Source organism: Nanorana parkeri, unplaced genomic scaffold (assembly GCF_000935625.1).
Source record: "Nanorana parkeri isolate BGI_ZX_2015 unplaced genomic scaffold, ASM93562v1 scaffold1142, whole genome shotgun sequence".
NCBI classification, from domain to species: Eukaryota; Metazoa; Chordata; class Amphibia; order Anura; family Dicroglossidae; genus Nanorana; species Nanorana parkeri.
Window position 1 is genome coordinate 19977 of NW_017307410.1, and position 13967 is coordinate 33943.

The window sequence follows — 13967 nt, forward strand, 5'->3', positions numbered from 1 at the left end:
GGGGGGGGGGAGCTGGTCATGTCTCTTGGCTGGTAACACACAATGACATAATGTGAGGAGTCTAATAGAGGTTGATGGCTCCTGACTCCCCCCACTAGACACATTACATCCCCCCATTACTGTCTACTGACAGAGGAGGGGGGAGAAGAAGAGATTGTTGTAGTGACTGAACAAGGAGAATCTGGGACTCTTCTCTGGATTTACTGTTTATTCCTCACCTGTGCTGATCTCTGGAGAACGTTCCTCCTTCTTACACAGCTCATCATCACTGACGAACATGTCATCTCCATCTTCAACTTTGATAACAATCAGTCCCTTGTTCTAGATAAACGCAATACAACATATTTATATTGACATCTGGATTTCAGACAAATATTAGTTTTCATTACGAACCTTAGTTCCATCGTGTTGATCATCCTTTGAGATCATGTGATACTCTTGTAGGGAATCCTTGGCATACAGAGGACGGGTCTGAGGGATCTCCTGATGTTCCTGTGAGGAGTCCTGGGAATACAAAGGACGGGCCTGAGGGATCTCATGATGTTCCTGTGTGGAATCCCGGGAATACAGAGGACAAGTCTGAGGGATCTCCTGATGTTCCTGTGAGGAGTCCTGGGAATACAAAGGACGGGCCTGAGGGATCTCATGATGTTCCTGTGTGGAATCCCGGGAATACAGAGGACGGGTCTGAGGGATCTCCTGATGTTCCTGTGTGGAATCCCGGGAATACAGAGGATGGGGACATCTCTCTGGGGTATTTCTGTTCCTGGACCCATCTGTAGGAAACACACACACTGACTGAATACAATGTTTCTATGTCTTTATATCAGAGGATGTGTGTATCTAGGGGGATCCTCAATACTCAAGAAATGAAAGTCTCCTCTTACCCGGTGATGTGAGGGGCAGCCGGTTCTCCATCATGACGTCCTTGTAGAGATCCTTGTGTCCTTCTAGATACTTCCACTCCTCTTGCTTTCCAAGCAATAAATCAACACTACTATGACAAACATTAAAGATGCTTCTGAAACAAAAAGTAAAAAAATAAGTTGTTGCTTACAAGGAGCAGACAAATTCTGGCGCAGCTGTGCATGATTCCAAATCAGCTTCTGTCTTTTATTTATTTTCAAAGCTGAACTGAACAAACTGAAGAGAGAAGCTGATTGGTTGCCATGGGCAACTGCTCCAGATTCTGTCTGCTCCAGTTTTGATCAATTCCTCCCATTGTGTTCTATTCAACCTTTACTGAGGGGCATATTTTTGGCTTTTTTTTTTAAGTTACTACAGACATGGAGCAGTTACAATCAAAAATAACTAATTCATTACAATTTAAACATTCTTATTCTGAGAGTTTATCAAAATGGGTCCTTTATGAAAGAACAGTTTTAGACAGTCTTTGCTGGTCCTAGCATTCAAAAAGATCATCCTTTTGTTCTCCAAACATAACATATCAGGAAAAAAAAGTCTAACTGATCTCCACAGTAAACATAAACTAAAAAGGGTTTTTCTCCAGATGATTTCACCGAATGAGGCTGAAAGCAGTTTAAGTTCCTCCAAGATACAGCATCCCGTGCAGAACCAGAAATATGGGTTGGCCATATCAACCAAGGCCACGGGTGGTAGGACCCTCTAGAAAGGAATTCTGTAAACCTAAAACTTGCCTCAGGCAGTGCAATGCCTCCACTTACCAACTCTTGCAGCATTCAATTAAAGGAGAACTATGGGGTCAGTGTTTTTCCCCATAGTTCTCCTTAGGGTAACGGGAGGACACAAACTAGCGTCCTCCCATTACCCTAAACTCAGTATACCGCGAGCTACTGCTCGCGGTATACTGAGACGCCGCAGCCGGAGCGGATCCCGACATCGACGTCGAGATCCGCCAAGCTGCGTGAGTGACAGCTGGCTCTGCCTATCTAGAGGGAGAGCCAGCTGTACCCTCCCCCGTCCGTTCCGCCAGTCAGCGCTGGTGGATCGGAGTGGGTAGGGGGAATCCAGCCTCTCCCCCTGTCACGGCAGAGAGCCGTGACAGGATCGAGAGGTGAGCGAACCCCGTATGTGTTCGATCACCTTCCGATCTACTGAGCCGACCTGTGACAGTCTCATTGTCATGGGTCGGCTAGAACTATGAGGTGAGTGGAAATCACTCATCTCATAGTTTTCCTTTAAATACCCATCTGATGAAATACACAATATGGCCAAAAGTTTGTGGACACTTGATCATCACACCTATATGATCTTGTTCAATAGCCCCTTCCCAAACCATGAGTATTGGGTTTTCTCCCTTGGCCACTGCAGCTATGACAGCCTCCACTCTTGTGAAAAGGCTTTCCACAATATTTTGGAACGTGTCTGTGGGAATTTCTGCCATTCAGCCAAAATTTAGTTCAGCTACTGATGTTGGATGAGAAGACCTGGCTCGAAATTGTCCCTCCAATTGATCCCAAAGTGTTCAGTAGGGTTGAGATCAGGGCTGTGGGTAGGCCACTGGAGTTCCTCCATCACAAACTGGTTGGACTTTATTTTAAGGACCTGGATTTGTACAGAGTGGCAAAGCCATGCTGGAAACTATTACCAAACTGTTACCCCGAGGATGGAAGCATACACTTGTCTAAGATGTCATTGTAGGCTGTAGCATTGACAGTACCCTCCACCAAAAACACCTAATCTCAATCGTTTGAAGGGCTATCCACATGCCTTTGACCATAGAGTGTACCGTATCAGATGGAAGCTTCTTTCTGTTCGAAAGGAACCTAGAAGTTCTTGCTCGCCATATTCAGTGATAAGGTAGCCACAGTTGGCCCCAGTTCCAAGTTCTGGGTGCACTGGCGGTGGCATAAGGACATTTTTGGGACTGTTGGAAAGTCTTCGACAAGTGTGAATGATCCTTACCTCTTTGGTGAAGCCTTCTTTCTACTGTATAGTATACAGATGATCTAGGCACCACAACTACCAATCTTGGTGGCACCAGGTTCTTCTACGACGGTTCGAAGAGTAGGCAGATATCTACCCGTTGTTCTTAGAAGGATATCTCTGCGTGTATTTTAAGCCACATTCTACGGATGTGTTTTACACCTCGGAGTGTTGCAAGGAGTTGAAGTTGATTAATTTTCTAGCCCCGATTCACCATGGGCACTGGCCACACCAACTTCTTTACTATAGATGGCAAATGTGCGTAAAATACGTAATATTTTTCTGAGTGTTAGCTTCAAAAACCTCCTTGTTCTACCCCACAGAGCTCACCATCTAATGTTCTACAGATCAGAGGTCTTGCAGGAAGATGATGATTTGTTGAGGTAACATGACCCCCAAACCCCCCACAGAGAATACTGGAACCCCTTCTCTCTTCCTCCTCTCATAATAAGAAGACATTATTACCTCTTCTTCACTGGGCAGCCATTCTCCAGGCACACACCCCCTAGCTGGAAGTTCCTGAACTGCAGGAATAATGCCTAACTCCTCGGATGGGCTACAAGAAAATGTCCGCCTACTCTAAACTGTTTGCTCTATCTCTTGGTGAATTAAGGATAAACCTAGCCAATGTATTGCAATATACAGGAAATAGTAAAGATAACATTTTATGGCCTATTTTGTTAATATTTGTTGGTATTATCGTAAATATCGTTTATATCTGGTCTTCAACAAAATGGCCGTCACGCGAAACTGTTTGGTGACAGCTTCGCTCTCTAGCGGCTGCTCTGAAAACAGCAGCCCAGTGGGCGGGGTTTTCCTTATAAGGCAGTCTTTCAGCTGTCTCCGCTCTGCGGCGGTTGCGCGCATTGTTTGGCCGCTCAGCTGTGTCTGGTTGCCATGGAGACGCGCGCGCGCAGAGGGACTGGGTCTGTCAGGGAGGTTGGCGGCCATCTTGTTGACAAATCAGAAAACTTGACAGGATTTTCCACTTGTGTCCTGGTAGCTGCTGGTGGGGTTGTGAGGCTGAAGGCTGCCTGGCCAGTGAGAAGGAGGTAATAATGGCTTGTTATTATTAGATTAGGGACAGATGAAAGGGTCCCAGCACTCTGTGCAGATTGATGAAGATTGCTGCAAGCCCTGGGCGATGAGCAGGTTATTATTTTACTCTCTGGAACCCTATAAACACATTCTCTATTCAAAATAAATCTGACGCTTTGGACAGGGCTAGGCCAATGCGTCGGAGAATTAGGCGCCCCATGCCGGGCTTGTCATTCGGTTGCGGAATTCAGCTTGGGTTCGTTTTACCTCAGCTTTGCCCTACCAGACGGGTCCGCCACTATGCCACCTACACAGCCGCTCTGCAAACGTGACCCTGGTAGATTTTATATGGCAAAACGGACTTGTTCGAAGTCTTAAGCAGTGGCCTGGCCTTGTCGATGTGTTGCTACCGCCATCCTTGAAGCCAGTTCGGGACTTCCAATGGTTTCACATGGGACCAGCGGAGCCATCTTCGTCTTCCAGTTCTGTTTCCTTTATTACTTCGATCTGCGGCTGGAGTTGCAGCTGGACACCAGATAGAATTGGCCTGACTATATCGCCCGCGGCTTGGTGCTGTGTTCCTACCGGTCGTCCAAGACTCTTCTTATCGGTTATACCTCCAACCAGTGGAATCCGCCTCATATTCTAGTTCTTTTGGCTTTATCACTTTGTCCTGGAGCTGGAGTTACGGTTGGACATCACAAAGCTGTGGCCTGGCTATGGTGATGGCGTCCCAGTGCTGTGTGGCTTTCACCATCCTTGAAGCCAGTCCCACAATCCCAGTTTTCACATTGGGCCAGCAGTGCCAGCTTGGTCTTCTAGTTCTACTGGCTTTATCACTTTGTCCAAGAGCTGGAGTTACGGTTGGACATCACAAAGCTGTGGGCTGGCTATGTTGATGGCCGCCCATTGCTGTGTGGCTACCACCATCCTTGAAGCCAGTCCGGGACTTCCAGTGGTTTCACATGGGACCAGCGGAGCCATTTTAGCCCTCCAGTTCTGCTTCCTTTATTACTTCCATCTGCGGCAGGAGTTACAGCTGGACACTAGATAGAATTGGCCTGGCTATATTGCCGGCTGCTTGGTGTTTCTAGCGGTCGTCCAAGACTCTTCCTATCGGTTATACCTGGAACCAGTGGAGTCTGCCTCGTCTTCTGGTTCTACCGCCTTTATCACTTTGTCCATGAGCTGGAGTTACGGCTGGACATCACAAAGCTGTGGCCTGGCTATGTTGATGGCCGCCCAGTGCTGTGTTATACCTGGGACCAGTGGAGTCCACCTCGTCTTCTGGTTCCACCGCCTTTATCACTTTGACTTGGAGTTACGGCTGGACACCACAAAGCAATGGCATAGCTATGTTGATGGCCACCCAGTGCTGAGTGGCTATCACCATCCTCAAAGCCAGTCCAAGACTCCCAGTGGTTTCACATGGGACCAGCGGAGCCAGCTTGGTCTTCCTTCCAGTTCTGCTGCCTTCATTGATTCCATCTGGGGCTGGAATTACAGCTGGGCACAATATAGGCTCCCAGTGGTTTCACATGGGACCAGCAGAGCCAGCTTTGTCTTCCTTCCAGTTCTGCTGCCTTCATTGATTCCATCTGGGGCTGGAATTACAGCTGGACACGATATAGACTCCTAGTGGTTTCACATGGGACTAGCTAAGCCAGCATGGTCTTCCTTCCAGTTCTGCTGCCTTTATAACTTCGACCAAGACCTGGAATCAGGGTTGGACACCTAAAAGCTGTGGCTTGGGTATAGCTGCTTGGTGTCCTTTTGCTACCTCTGTCCTGAAGGCCAGTCATGTGCTTTTCATAGCAGTTTCACCTGGAATCAAGGATCCCACCTTGTCTTCCAGGTTTGCCTCCTTCATCATTTCCACCTGAGACTGGAGCTGCTCCCAGAGACTGGCAAATTCTACATACGGGGCTGTGACTTGGCTATGTTGGCTGTCCGGTATCCAACACCATGCTTCTGCCGTTGCCCTTTTCCAGGCTCCCCTCTTCTTTAAAAGGTACTTCATCTTCCAACTCTACCACCTGCTCACTTCCACATAAGGCTGGAGCTACGGCCAGAGAGCTGGGAGCATTTACATCTGTTACGTTAATTGTCCAGCACATGTACACAAACTTGCACATCTATCCAGGTATGGACAGAGACTGCCTGTGTCCAAGGGCATGCGTTACCTGTATGGCTATGAGCACTAGCTGTCCCTCCCAGCAGCAAGTTTCTGCATGGTCGAGCATGCCGTACAGCTGTGCCTGTCCACGTGAATGAGGCCTAAGCTTATAAACCAAGAAACTCCCTCCCGCTAATGGCGTCCTAGAACATGTCTTACATTCAACAAACAGCTTTTTGGGTCCTGTGCCCTTTGGTATTACCGCTAGGTATTTTTCCTGGCACATCTGTGACTCAACCAGATGTACACATACTTTGTTGGGAGTATACTCTTTGGATGTTGATTATGACCTAATTGTATTGCATTGCAGGCAAGATGAGTGGAAGTATTTAAAAAGAAAATGACTTACTTATGGGTATCATAATGGAGAACCAGCCTCCTCTCACATCACCGGGTAAGAGGAGACTTTCATTTCTTGAGTATTGAGGATCCCCCTAGATACACACATCCTCTGATATAAAGATATAGAAACAATGTATTCAGTCAGTGTGCGTGTTTCCTACAGGTGGATCCAGGAACAGGAATGCCCCAGAGAGATGTCCCCGTCCTCTGTATTCCCGGGACTCCACACAGGAACATCAGGAGATCCCTCAGACCCGTCCTCTGTATTCCCGGGATTCCACACAGGGACATCAGGAGATCCCTCAGACCCGTCCTCTGTATTCCCGGGATTCCACACAGGAACATCAGGAGATCCCTGAGACCCATCCCCTGTATTCAGGGGGTTTTAAACAGGAAAATTACGGGATTCCAGAGGATGATCAGGTAGTCTGAAATAAGGATCTTAAAAAATAAATAAATAGATTTTTTTGTTTTTGTTTCCATGTAGCTCAGACATTGATAAAATATATGTGTTTTTTTTTTGTTTGATTAGGATGAAGAACTCATTGTCATCAAAGTGGAAAATGAAGAAGAGCTGTATGAGATGGGAGATGAGCTGTGTAAGGAGGAAGAAACCGCTCCAGAGATCAGCACAGGTGAGTAATAAACACTGAATCCAGAGAAGAGTCCCAGATTCTGCTTGTTCAATCACTACAACAATCTCTTCTTCTCCCCCCTCCTCTGTCAGTAGACAGTAATGGGGGGACGGAATGTGTCTAGTGGGGGGAGTCAGGAGCCATCAGCCTCTATTAGACTCCGGCTCTCCTCCTCACATCATGTCATTGTATGTTCCCAGCCAAGAAACGTGACCAGTCTCCCCCCACACACACTCTCTGGGGTCTCTCATACATCTCAGGGGGCTTCACTCTCATCTTTATTTACAGACCATGATTACACCAGAGTGAGAAATGTCAAAGCTGATCAGGATGAAGAAGGATATGCAAAGGTTGAAGAGGAAATTTTTACTGAGGACAATGCAGGTGAGTAATAAAACAACAAATGCAGAAACCAATCTTTGAATACTACTTGTTCCGTCACTGCGATAATTTAACCCCCATCCACTGTCAGTAGATGGCAGTGAGCTAAAAGCATGTTCGCAATGGGGATGTCTGCAGATATTAAACTCTATTAGACTTCGATTTGCCTCAGTGTATTACTTGCTAGGACAGACCAGGGCATTTTATGCCGGCAGGCCACATCCGGCCCTTTGGCTGCCCCTGTCCGGCCTGTGATCGAGACAGGGACCGATCGCCAACCTGCGCTCGGTTATGGCTGGCTGACAGTGGATGGGCCGGCCTACAAGTCCGGTGCATCCAGTGCAAACCATAGCCCAGCGCAGGCCCTCTCTTCTTCAGTGGTTGGTTGCTAGGACTGCTGGTGTCCTAGCAACCAGAGATGTCAGGTGTCCACCTCCTCTGCAGGTATTGGTTGCTAGGACTCCTCATCAGAGTGCCGCCTTACATTAGTTGCCCCCCTCAGAGTGTCCTCTTACTTTAATTACGAAAGTGGGTTGCACTCTGATGGGAACAACCAATGTAAGGAAGAAATCCGATAAGGGCCAACTAATTATTAATTGCATCCATCGGAGACTTTTATCAATTTATTTATGTTTGTGTGCCTATGCACCTTCACAGTAATGCGTTGGCTGTCCACATCAAAAAACATACACACCCATCGCACTCCTGACCGGATAGAAAACCCTAATTGTCGGATGGGTGCTGAAATGACTGCGGATGCCTCCGCAAAATAAGTCCAAAAAAAGATCACAAGCACTCCAGCATGTAGAAAAGTCAATGTTTATTGACTTCACATCAGTCTCAGTTTCTCATGTGGCCACTTGAGAAAATTAATTGCCCACCCTGAGCTAGGATATGTGACCCATCTGCCTCCCCTGACATACAGTCTCTTTATGCATTTCATTTTTAGGAAGCATCACTTATATCTTTATTCACAGAACATGAAAACACCAGAGCGTCCCAGAGATCTGCCAAATTTCAGGAAATGGAAGAAAGATGTGTAAAGATAAAAGAGGAGGACATTTCTGTAGAGATCAGCCCAGGTGAGTAATAAACACTAAATCCAGAAGAGCCACAGATTCTCCTTGTTCAGTCACTACAACAATCTCTTCTTCTCCGCCCTCCACATCTCTTTATTCACAGACTCCGGAGACAACAGGGAGACTCAAAGAAATGCCAAACCTGAGGAGGAGGAAGAAGGACATGTGAGGATTAAAAAGGAAGAAATGCCCATGGAGATCAGCACAAGTAAGTGACATGAACACTAAACCCAGAAAAGAGTCATGGATTCTCCTTCATGCAATCTGTCTTCTAAGAGTCGTTATGGTGGAGCACAGGTAGGATAGCGGGATGATGATTAAACACTACGGATGCACTGATACTAATATCGATATCGGTATCGGTGCAGATCCCGAGTATTTGGGCGAGTACTCGTACTCGGCCAAATGGTCCGATGCCTAGGCCGATACCGAGTCATTACACGCTGCCTGGCTTCCTGATTGGCTGATAAGGCGGATCCATGCTTCCTCGTTACATGGAGCTGGCCAATCAGGAAGCTGGGCAGCGTGTAATGACTCGCCACCTAGCTTCCTGATTGGTCGGGAAGCTGGCCAATCAGTAAGCCGGACGGCGAGTCATAACCTGCACCCCCCAGCTTTCTGATTGGCCAGAAAGCCGGCTTCATCCTCCCTCGTCACCTGGTTATAAGGGAGCATGGAGCCGGCTTCTTGGCCAATCAGGAAGCAGGGCAACGAGTCATTACACGTTGCCCGACTTCCTGATTGGCCAGAAAGCCGGTGTTCTGATGAAAGTTCCAATCCTCGAGATCTTCAACTGCCTGACTTCCGGTTTACTTGGAAGTAATTGGTTTGACGAAAAAACTACTGCACGTAACCCACCGGCGGCATTTCCCTATACACGTACTACACAGCAATAAAGGCTTAAAATTAAGTAGGGTCACACTAATCCAGCATGTTATCTGAGTTGCCCCGTTCAATATGGCCGCCGCTTGAGGGGGGCAACTCAGATGAATAACGTGCTGGATTAGTGTGACCCTACTTCATAATTAAAGGGGTTCTAAACCCTCCGTTTTTTTTTGCTTATACCTACTGCTAGCATGCAGTACGTATAGGCAAGAAGTGTAAAAAAAAAAAAAAACGCTTGAAATCATTTTAAACTTACCTCGTTATCGCCGCTCGCTCCCACACCGAGAATCAGGAACTGCTCGTACGGCCGCAAAGGATCTTGGGGCGGGCGCATGCGCAGTTCCCGATTCTCGGCCGGGAGACGAGCAGAGACGCAAGGTAAGTCTATGGACGCGTGCACCCGCATGCAGACACCGCTGGATCGGAGGGACAGAGCAGTCAGCGCTGGAGCGGAGTGACGTCACACCGCTGGAGGGACACATAAAAACATGGGGAAAGAAGAGGAAGACCAGAATAAGAGACATCATTTAAGGTAAATGCTAACATTTACATGGGGGGGGAGGGGAAAAAATGTTTGCCTTTAATATCACTTTAAGCCTTTATTGCTGTGTAGTATGTGTATAGGGAAATGCCGCCGGTGGGGTACGTGCAGTACCGCTTTCTCCGCCAAACCTCTTCTAACTAAACCGGAAGTCAGGTAGTTGCAGATCTCGATAAGTTGGAACTTTTGATAGAACACCGGCTTCATGCTTCCTCGTCACTTGGTGACGAGGGAGCATGGAGACGGCTAATCAGGAAGCCAGATGACGAGTCATCACACACTGCCTGGCTTCCTTAATCGGAATTTCAGTATCGATATTCCAGTAAAAACCGGTATTGGCACATCCCTCATAAACACCCAACTTCCCAACAACATGAAAGTTACAGTGTCTCAGAATAAAATTTAGACTGCCCCAACCAGATGAGGGTTAGGTGAGGACCAAGATGTTTTTGAACTGTGTAGCGAACCAACCAATGCTAAGTAGGGGAGTGGTCTCCCTATCCACAGAGGACCCAACTTAGAGATGCCTCGGGGCAGGGGGAGGCAAACTCCCGCCCTCCAGCTGTGGTGCAACTACAAATCCCATTAGGATTGGAAGACTCTGACAGTCTTTATGACTTTCTGACAGTCTCTATCTCCTTTCATTTGTTATTCCCTCCAGATGGACAATACAGAAGATACCACATGGAAGAACGTCCTGCTACTCTCCCAGATGGTGACTTAGAAGATCATGACATCACATCTGTGTCTTCAGAAGAAGACCTCATTGCTCCAGATCAACATCCAGTGCCAGGAAGGAATATTTCAGCCGACGTAACCGATGACACTTTTGAGAGTGCCGAATGTTTGGCCCATAAGGAAAAACGTATTTCAAAGCCGACAGGCCAAAAAGCAATTAAGCCGTACTCATGTTCAGAATGCAGGAAAAGTTTTTCCCAGAGGGGCTATCTTCTCTCGCATAAGATCAGCCATACAGGAGAGAAGCCATTTTCGTGTACGGAATGCGGCAAATGTTTCACCTTCAGGTCCAGCCTCTTTGTACATCAGAGAACCCACAAAGGGGTGAAGCCTTACTCCTGTTCGGAATGTGGGAAATGTTTCACTCGTAGATCCGGTCTTATTGAGCATCAGAGAATTCACAGCGGCGAGAAGCCGTACGCGTGTTCTGAATGTGCAAAATGTTTTTCTCAGAAGCAACACCTTATTGCGCACCGAAGAACTCACTCAGCCGAGAAACCATTTTCCTGTTTGGAATGCGGGAAATGTTTTTCCCACAGGTCGCGTCTGATCTCCCATCAGGTCACTCATACGGGGGAGAAGCCATATTCATGTTCTGAATGCGGAAAATGTTTCTCTTTCAAACATCTACTACTTCTACATCAGAGAGCTCATGCGGGAGAGAAGCCATTCTCCTGTTCGGAGTGTGGAAAATGTTTTTCCCAAAGAGGAGATCTTACCTACCATCAAATGATTCATACGGGGGAGAAGCCTTATTCTTGTTCAGAATGTGGAAAGTGTTTTGCTAAAAGGTCACATCTTGCTAGTCATCAGAGAACTCACACTGGTGTGAAGCCGTATACGTGTTCGGAGTGTGGGAAATGTTTTGCTAAGAGGTCATACCTTACCGTACACCAGACAACTCATTCGGGGGTGAAGCCGTTTTCCTGCTCCGTATGTGGTGAAAGCTTCTTTCTAAATTCGTCTCTTACTAGGCATGAAAGAATTCATACCGGGGTTAAGCCACATGCATGTTCGGAATGCGGGAAATGTTTTACAGAGAGATCTAGTCTCATTGTTCACCAGCGAACTCACACAGACGTGAAGCCGTATTCGTGCTCCGATTGCGGGAAACATTTCACTCGAAAAACCGGCCTGATCGAACATCAGAGAACTCACAGCGGCGAGAAGCCTTATTCGTGTTCCGAATGCGGAAAGTGCTTCGCCACCCGATCGTATCTTACCAAACACGAGAAAGCTCACTCAGGGGTGAAGCCATTTTCCTGCTCCGAGTGCAGTAAAAGTTTCCACTTCAAAGCGGATCTTAACAAACACAAAAAAGTTCATGCAGGAGATCTTAAAAAACCCCACAGAGGGAAAGTCGCACATCTGAAACCTTGTTGCGTCTCAAATAGTTCGCACAGATGTGTTCCGGATTTGGTGATCTGAGCATGGGAAAGGTACAACCGAGAGATCAAATCTAGCTGCACTTTATCAAGTCCACACTGTGGCCTCCCCTGTGGCCTGCGCATCAGTTGCCTTGGTGACTAGAGATTCCTGGTTCAGGCTGAGCGCTTGTTTAATGGAGCCACCATTGCTTGCAGAATTGAGGTTCCGTGATATTAATGAGGGTTAAAGCGGACTTTGCAGTAAAAGCGAGGCCTACTTACATATTAGGGACCCCCCAACAAATCAGGAAAACAAGGCATTAAATATACTTACCTTGCCCCCAGCTTCTATACTACAGCGGTGATGTCACCATCCTTCCAGCAAGATTCCAGAGAACTCGGCACTCCCTGGAAGAGTAGTGACATCCTCGCTGAGGTGCTGTATATCACGATCTGGGGTCCGGGGCACTGGTTTGTATAAGTTCCGGGTCTTGCAGAGTGGGTTAGGATTGCTGGCTGAGGTGATGCATGGAATGCTAGTCACAGAAAGCTTGGGGACTAGGAGTCTGTGTGCGTTTTCAGGGACGCACTAGAGGCGCAGGATCTAAGAAGGGCCAGGTTTTCCACAGAGCCTCTAATGGTGACGGATGGTTGGCTGCTTCCAGGTTGCGGCCCTCTAGCACACCCGCACAGACTCAGGGAACTGGTTGCACAACCGGGGCTCAGGACACACAGACAGACAGGGCAAGGCCTGTACACAAACAGCAGTACAGGATACAGAGGGACACAGGAGCAGGGGTCCAGAGATAACAGAAGCAAGGCAGAAAGGACAAACAGCCGCACAGGAGGAAGAGGATCTCACAGGGAGCGCAAGGGAATGACAGGAGACACCAAGCAGGTGAATAGTAATCCGCAGGGATCCAAGGCTACAATAGCACACGGGGGGGATGGGGGGTCCGGCTAAGTCAAATGACACGTTGCTCGAAGGCTGAGAAACGAGCCAGCAGAAGATTTAACACAGAGGTTCAGATCTGATTGGCAGGAAGCCGAGGACCTGGGGGCAGGAAGCAAAACCCGGTGCCGGATCATGGCACAGGGAAGTGTGACACTGTAGATAGAAGCTAAGCGTAAAGTAAGAGTATTTAATAACGCTTTCCCCACAGTTTTATTTTTATCACATACAGTGGAAAAGGGGGCCCTATATAGTAGACCTCATTCACGCAGGCGGTCTGTCTCCTTGATGCATCCGTATAGCCGCTGTGATCAAGTCACAGCCTCTCATACAACCCTATGAACCAGGCCCCTAGTTCCGCCCCACACATGTCAGCGTGCGGAAATAGAGGAGTCATGGCAATATGGTTCAACAGTTCATGCTGTCAGCAGGCAAGTCCTTTCAGCATGCACGCCCATGCAGAGACCAGCTCCCGAGGTTCAACGTGTAAGCAGCGTGTACCTGGACTGGCATACAGCCATGTCCTCTCATAGGCATGCACAGGCGGCTGCGACTAAAAGGAATTGCGGCACTCCTGTGCCTACTGAAGATCGATGTGTAACCTTTCATTCATCAATCAGCATGCAGCGTTTTATGCATATGTGCACTTGATCATAGAGCTTTATGATTAAAGGAGAACTATGGGTTCAGGGCTTTCCCCATAGTTCTCCTAAGGGTAACGGGAGAACACAAACTAGCGTCCTCCCGTCACCCTAAGCTTCGTATATAGAGAGCTACAGCTCGCAGTATACTGAGACGCCGCAGCCGGGACGGATCCCGACATTGCTGTCGAGATCCACCCAGCTGCATGATTGACAGCTGGCTCTGCCTATCTAGAGGCAGAGCCAGCTGTACCTGCCCCCTCCCAAGTCCATTCCGCCAGTCGG

The 13967-nt window shown here is 47.8% G+C and overlaps 2 protein-coding genes across 2 annotated transcripts in view; one reads left to right on the top strand and one right to left on the bottom strand.

Moving 5' to 3' along the window:
• LOC108796626 (zinc finger protein 208-like) overlaps positions 1–13967 on the bottom strand; it is a 129685-nt gene that overhangs the window by 4557 nt on the left and 111161 nt on the right. The window lies entirely within an intron of this gene.
• On the top strand, positions 6485–12201 carry LOC108796622 (oocyte zinc finger protein XlCOF22-like). Its single transcript, XM_018568123.1, has 7 exons — positions 6485–6515; positions 6843–6886; positions 6996–7098; positions 7387–7482; positions 8457–8561; positions 8662–8766; positions 10646–12201. The coding sequence occupies exons 1-7, from the start codon at positions 6485–6487 to the stop codon at positions 12148–12150; spliced, it is 1989 nt and encodes a 662-aa protein (XP_018423625.1). The 3' UTR covers positions 12151–12201.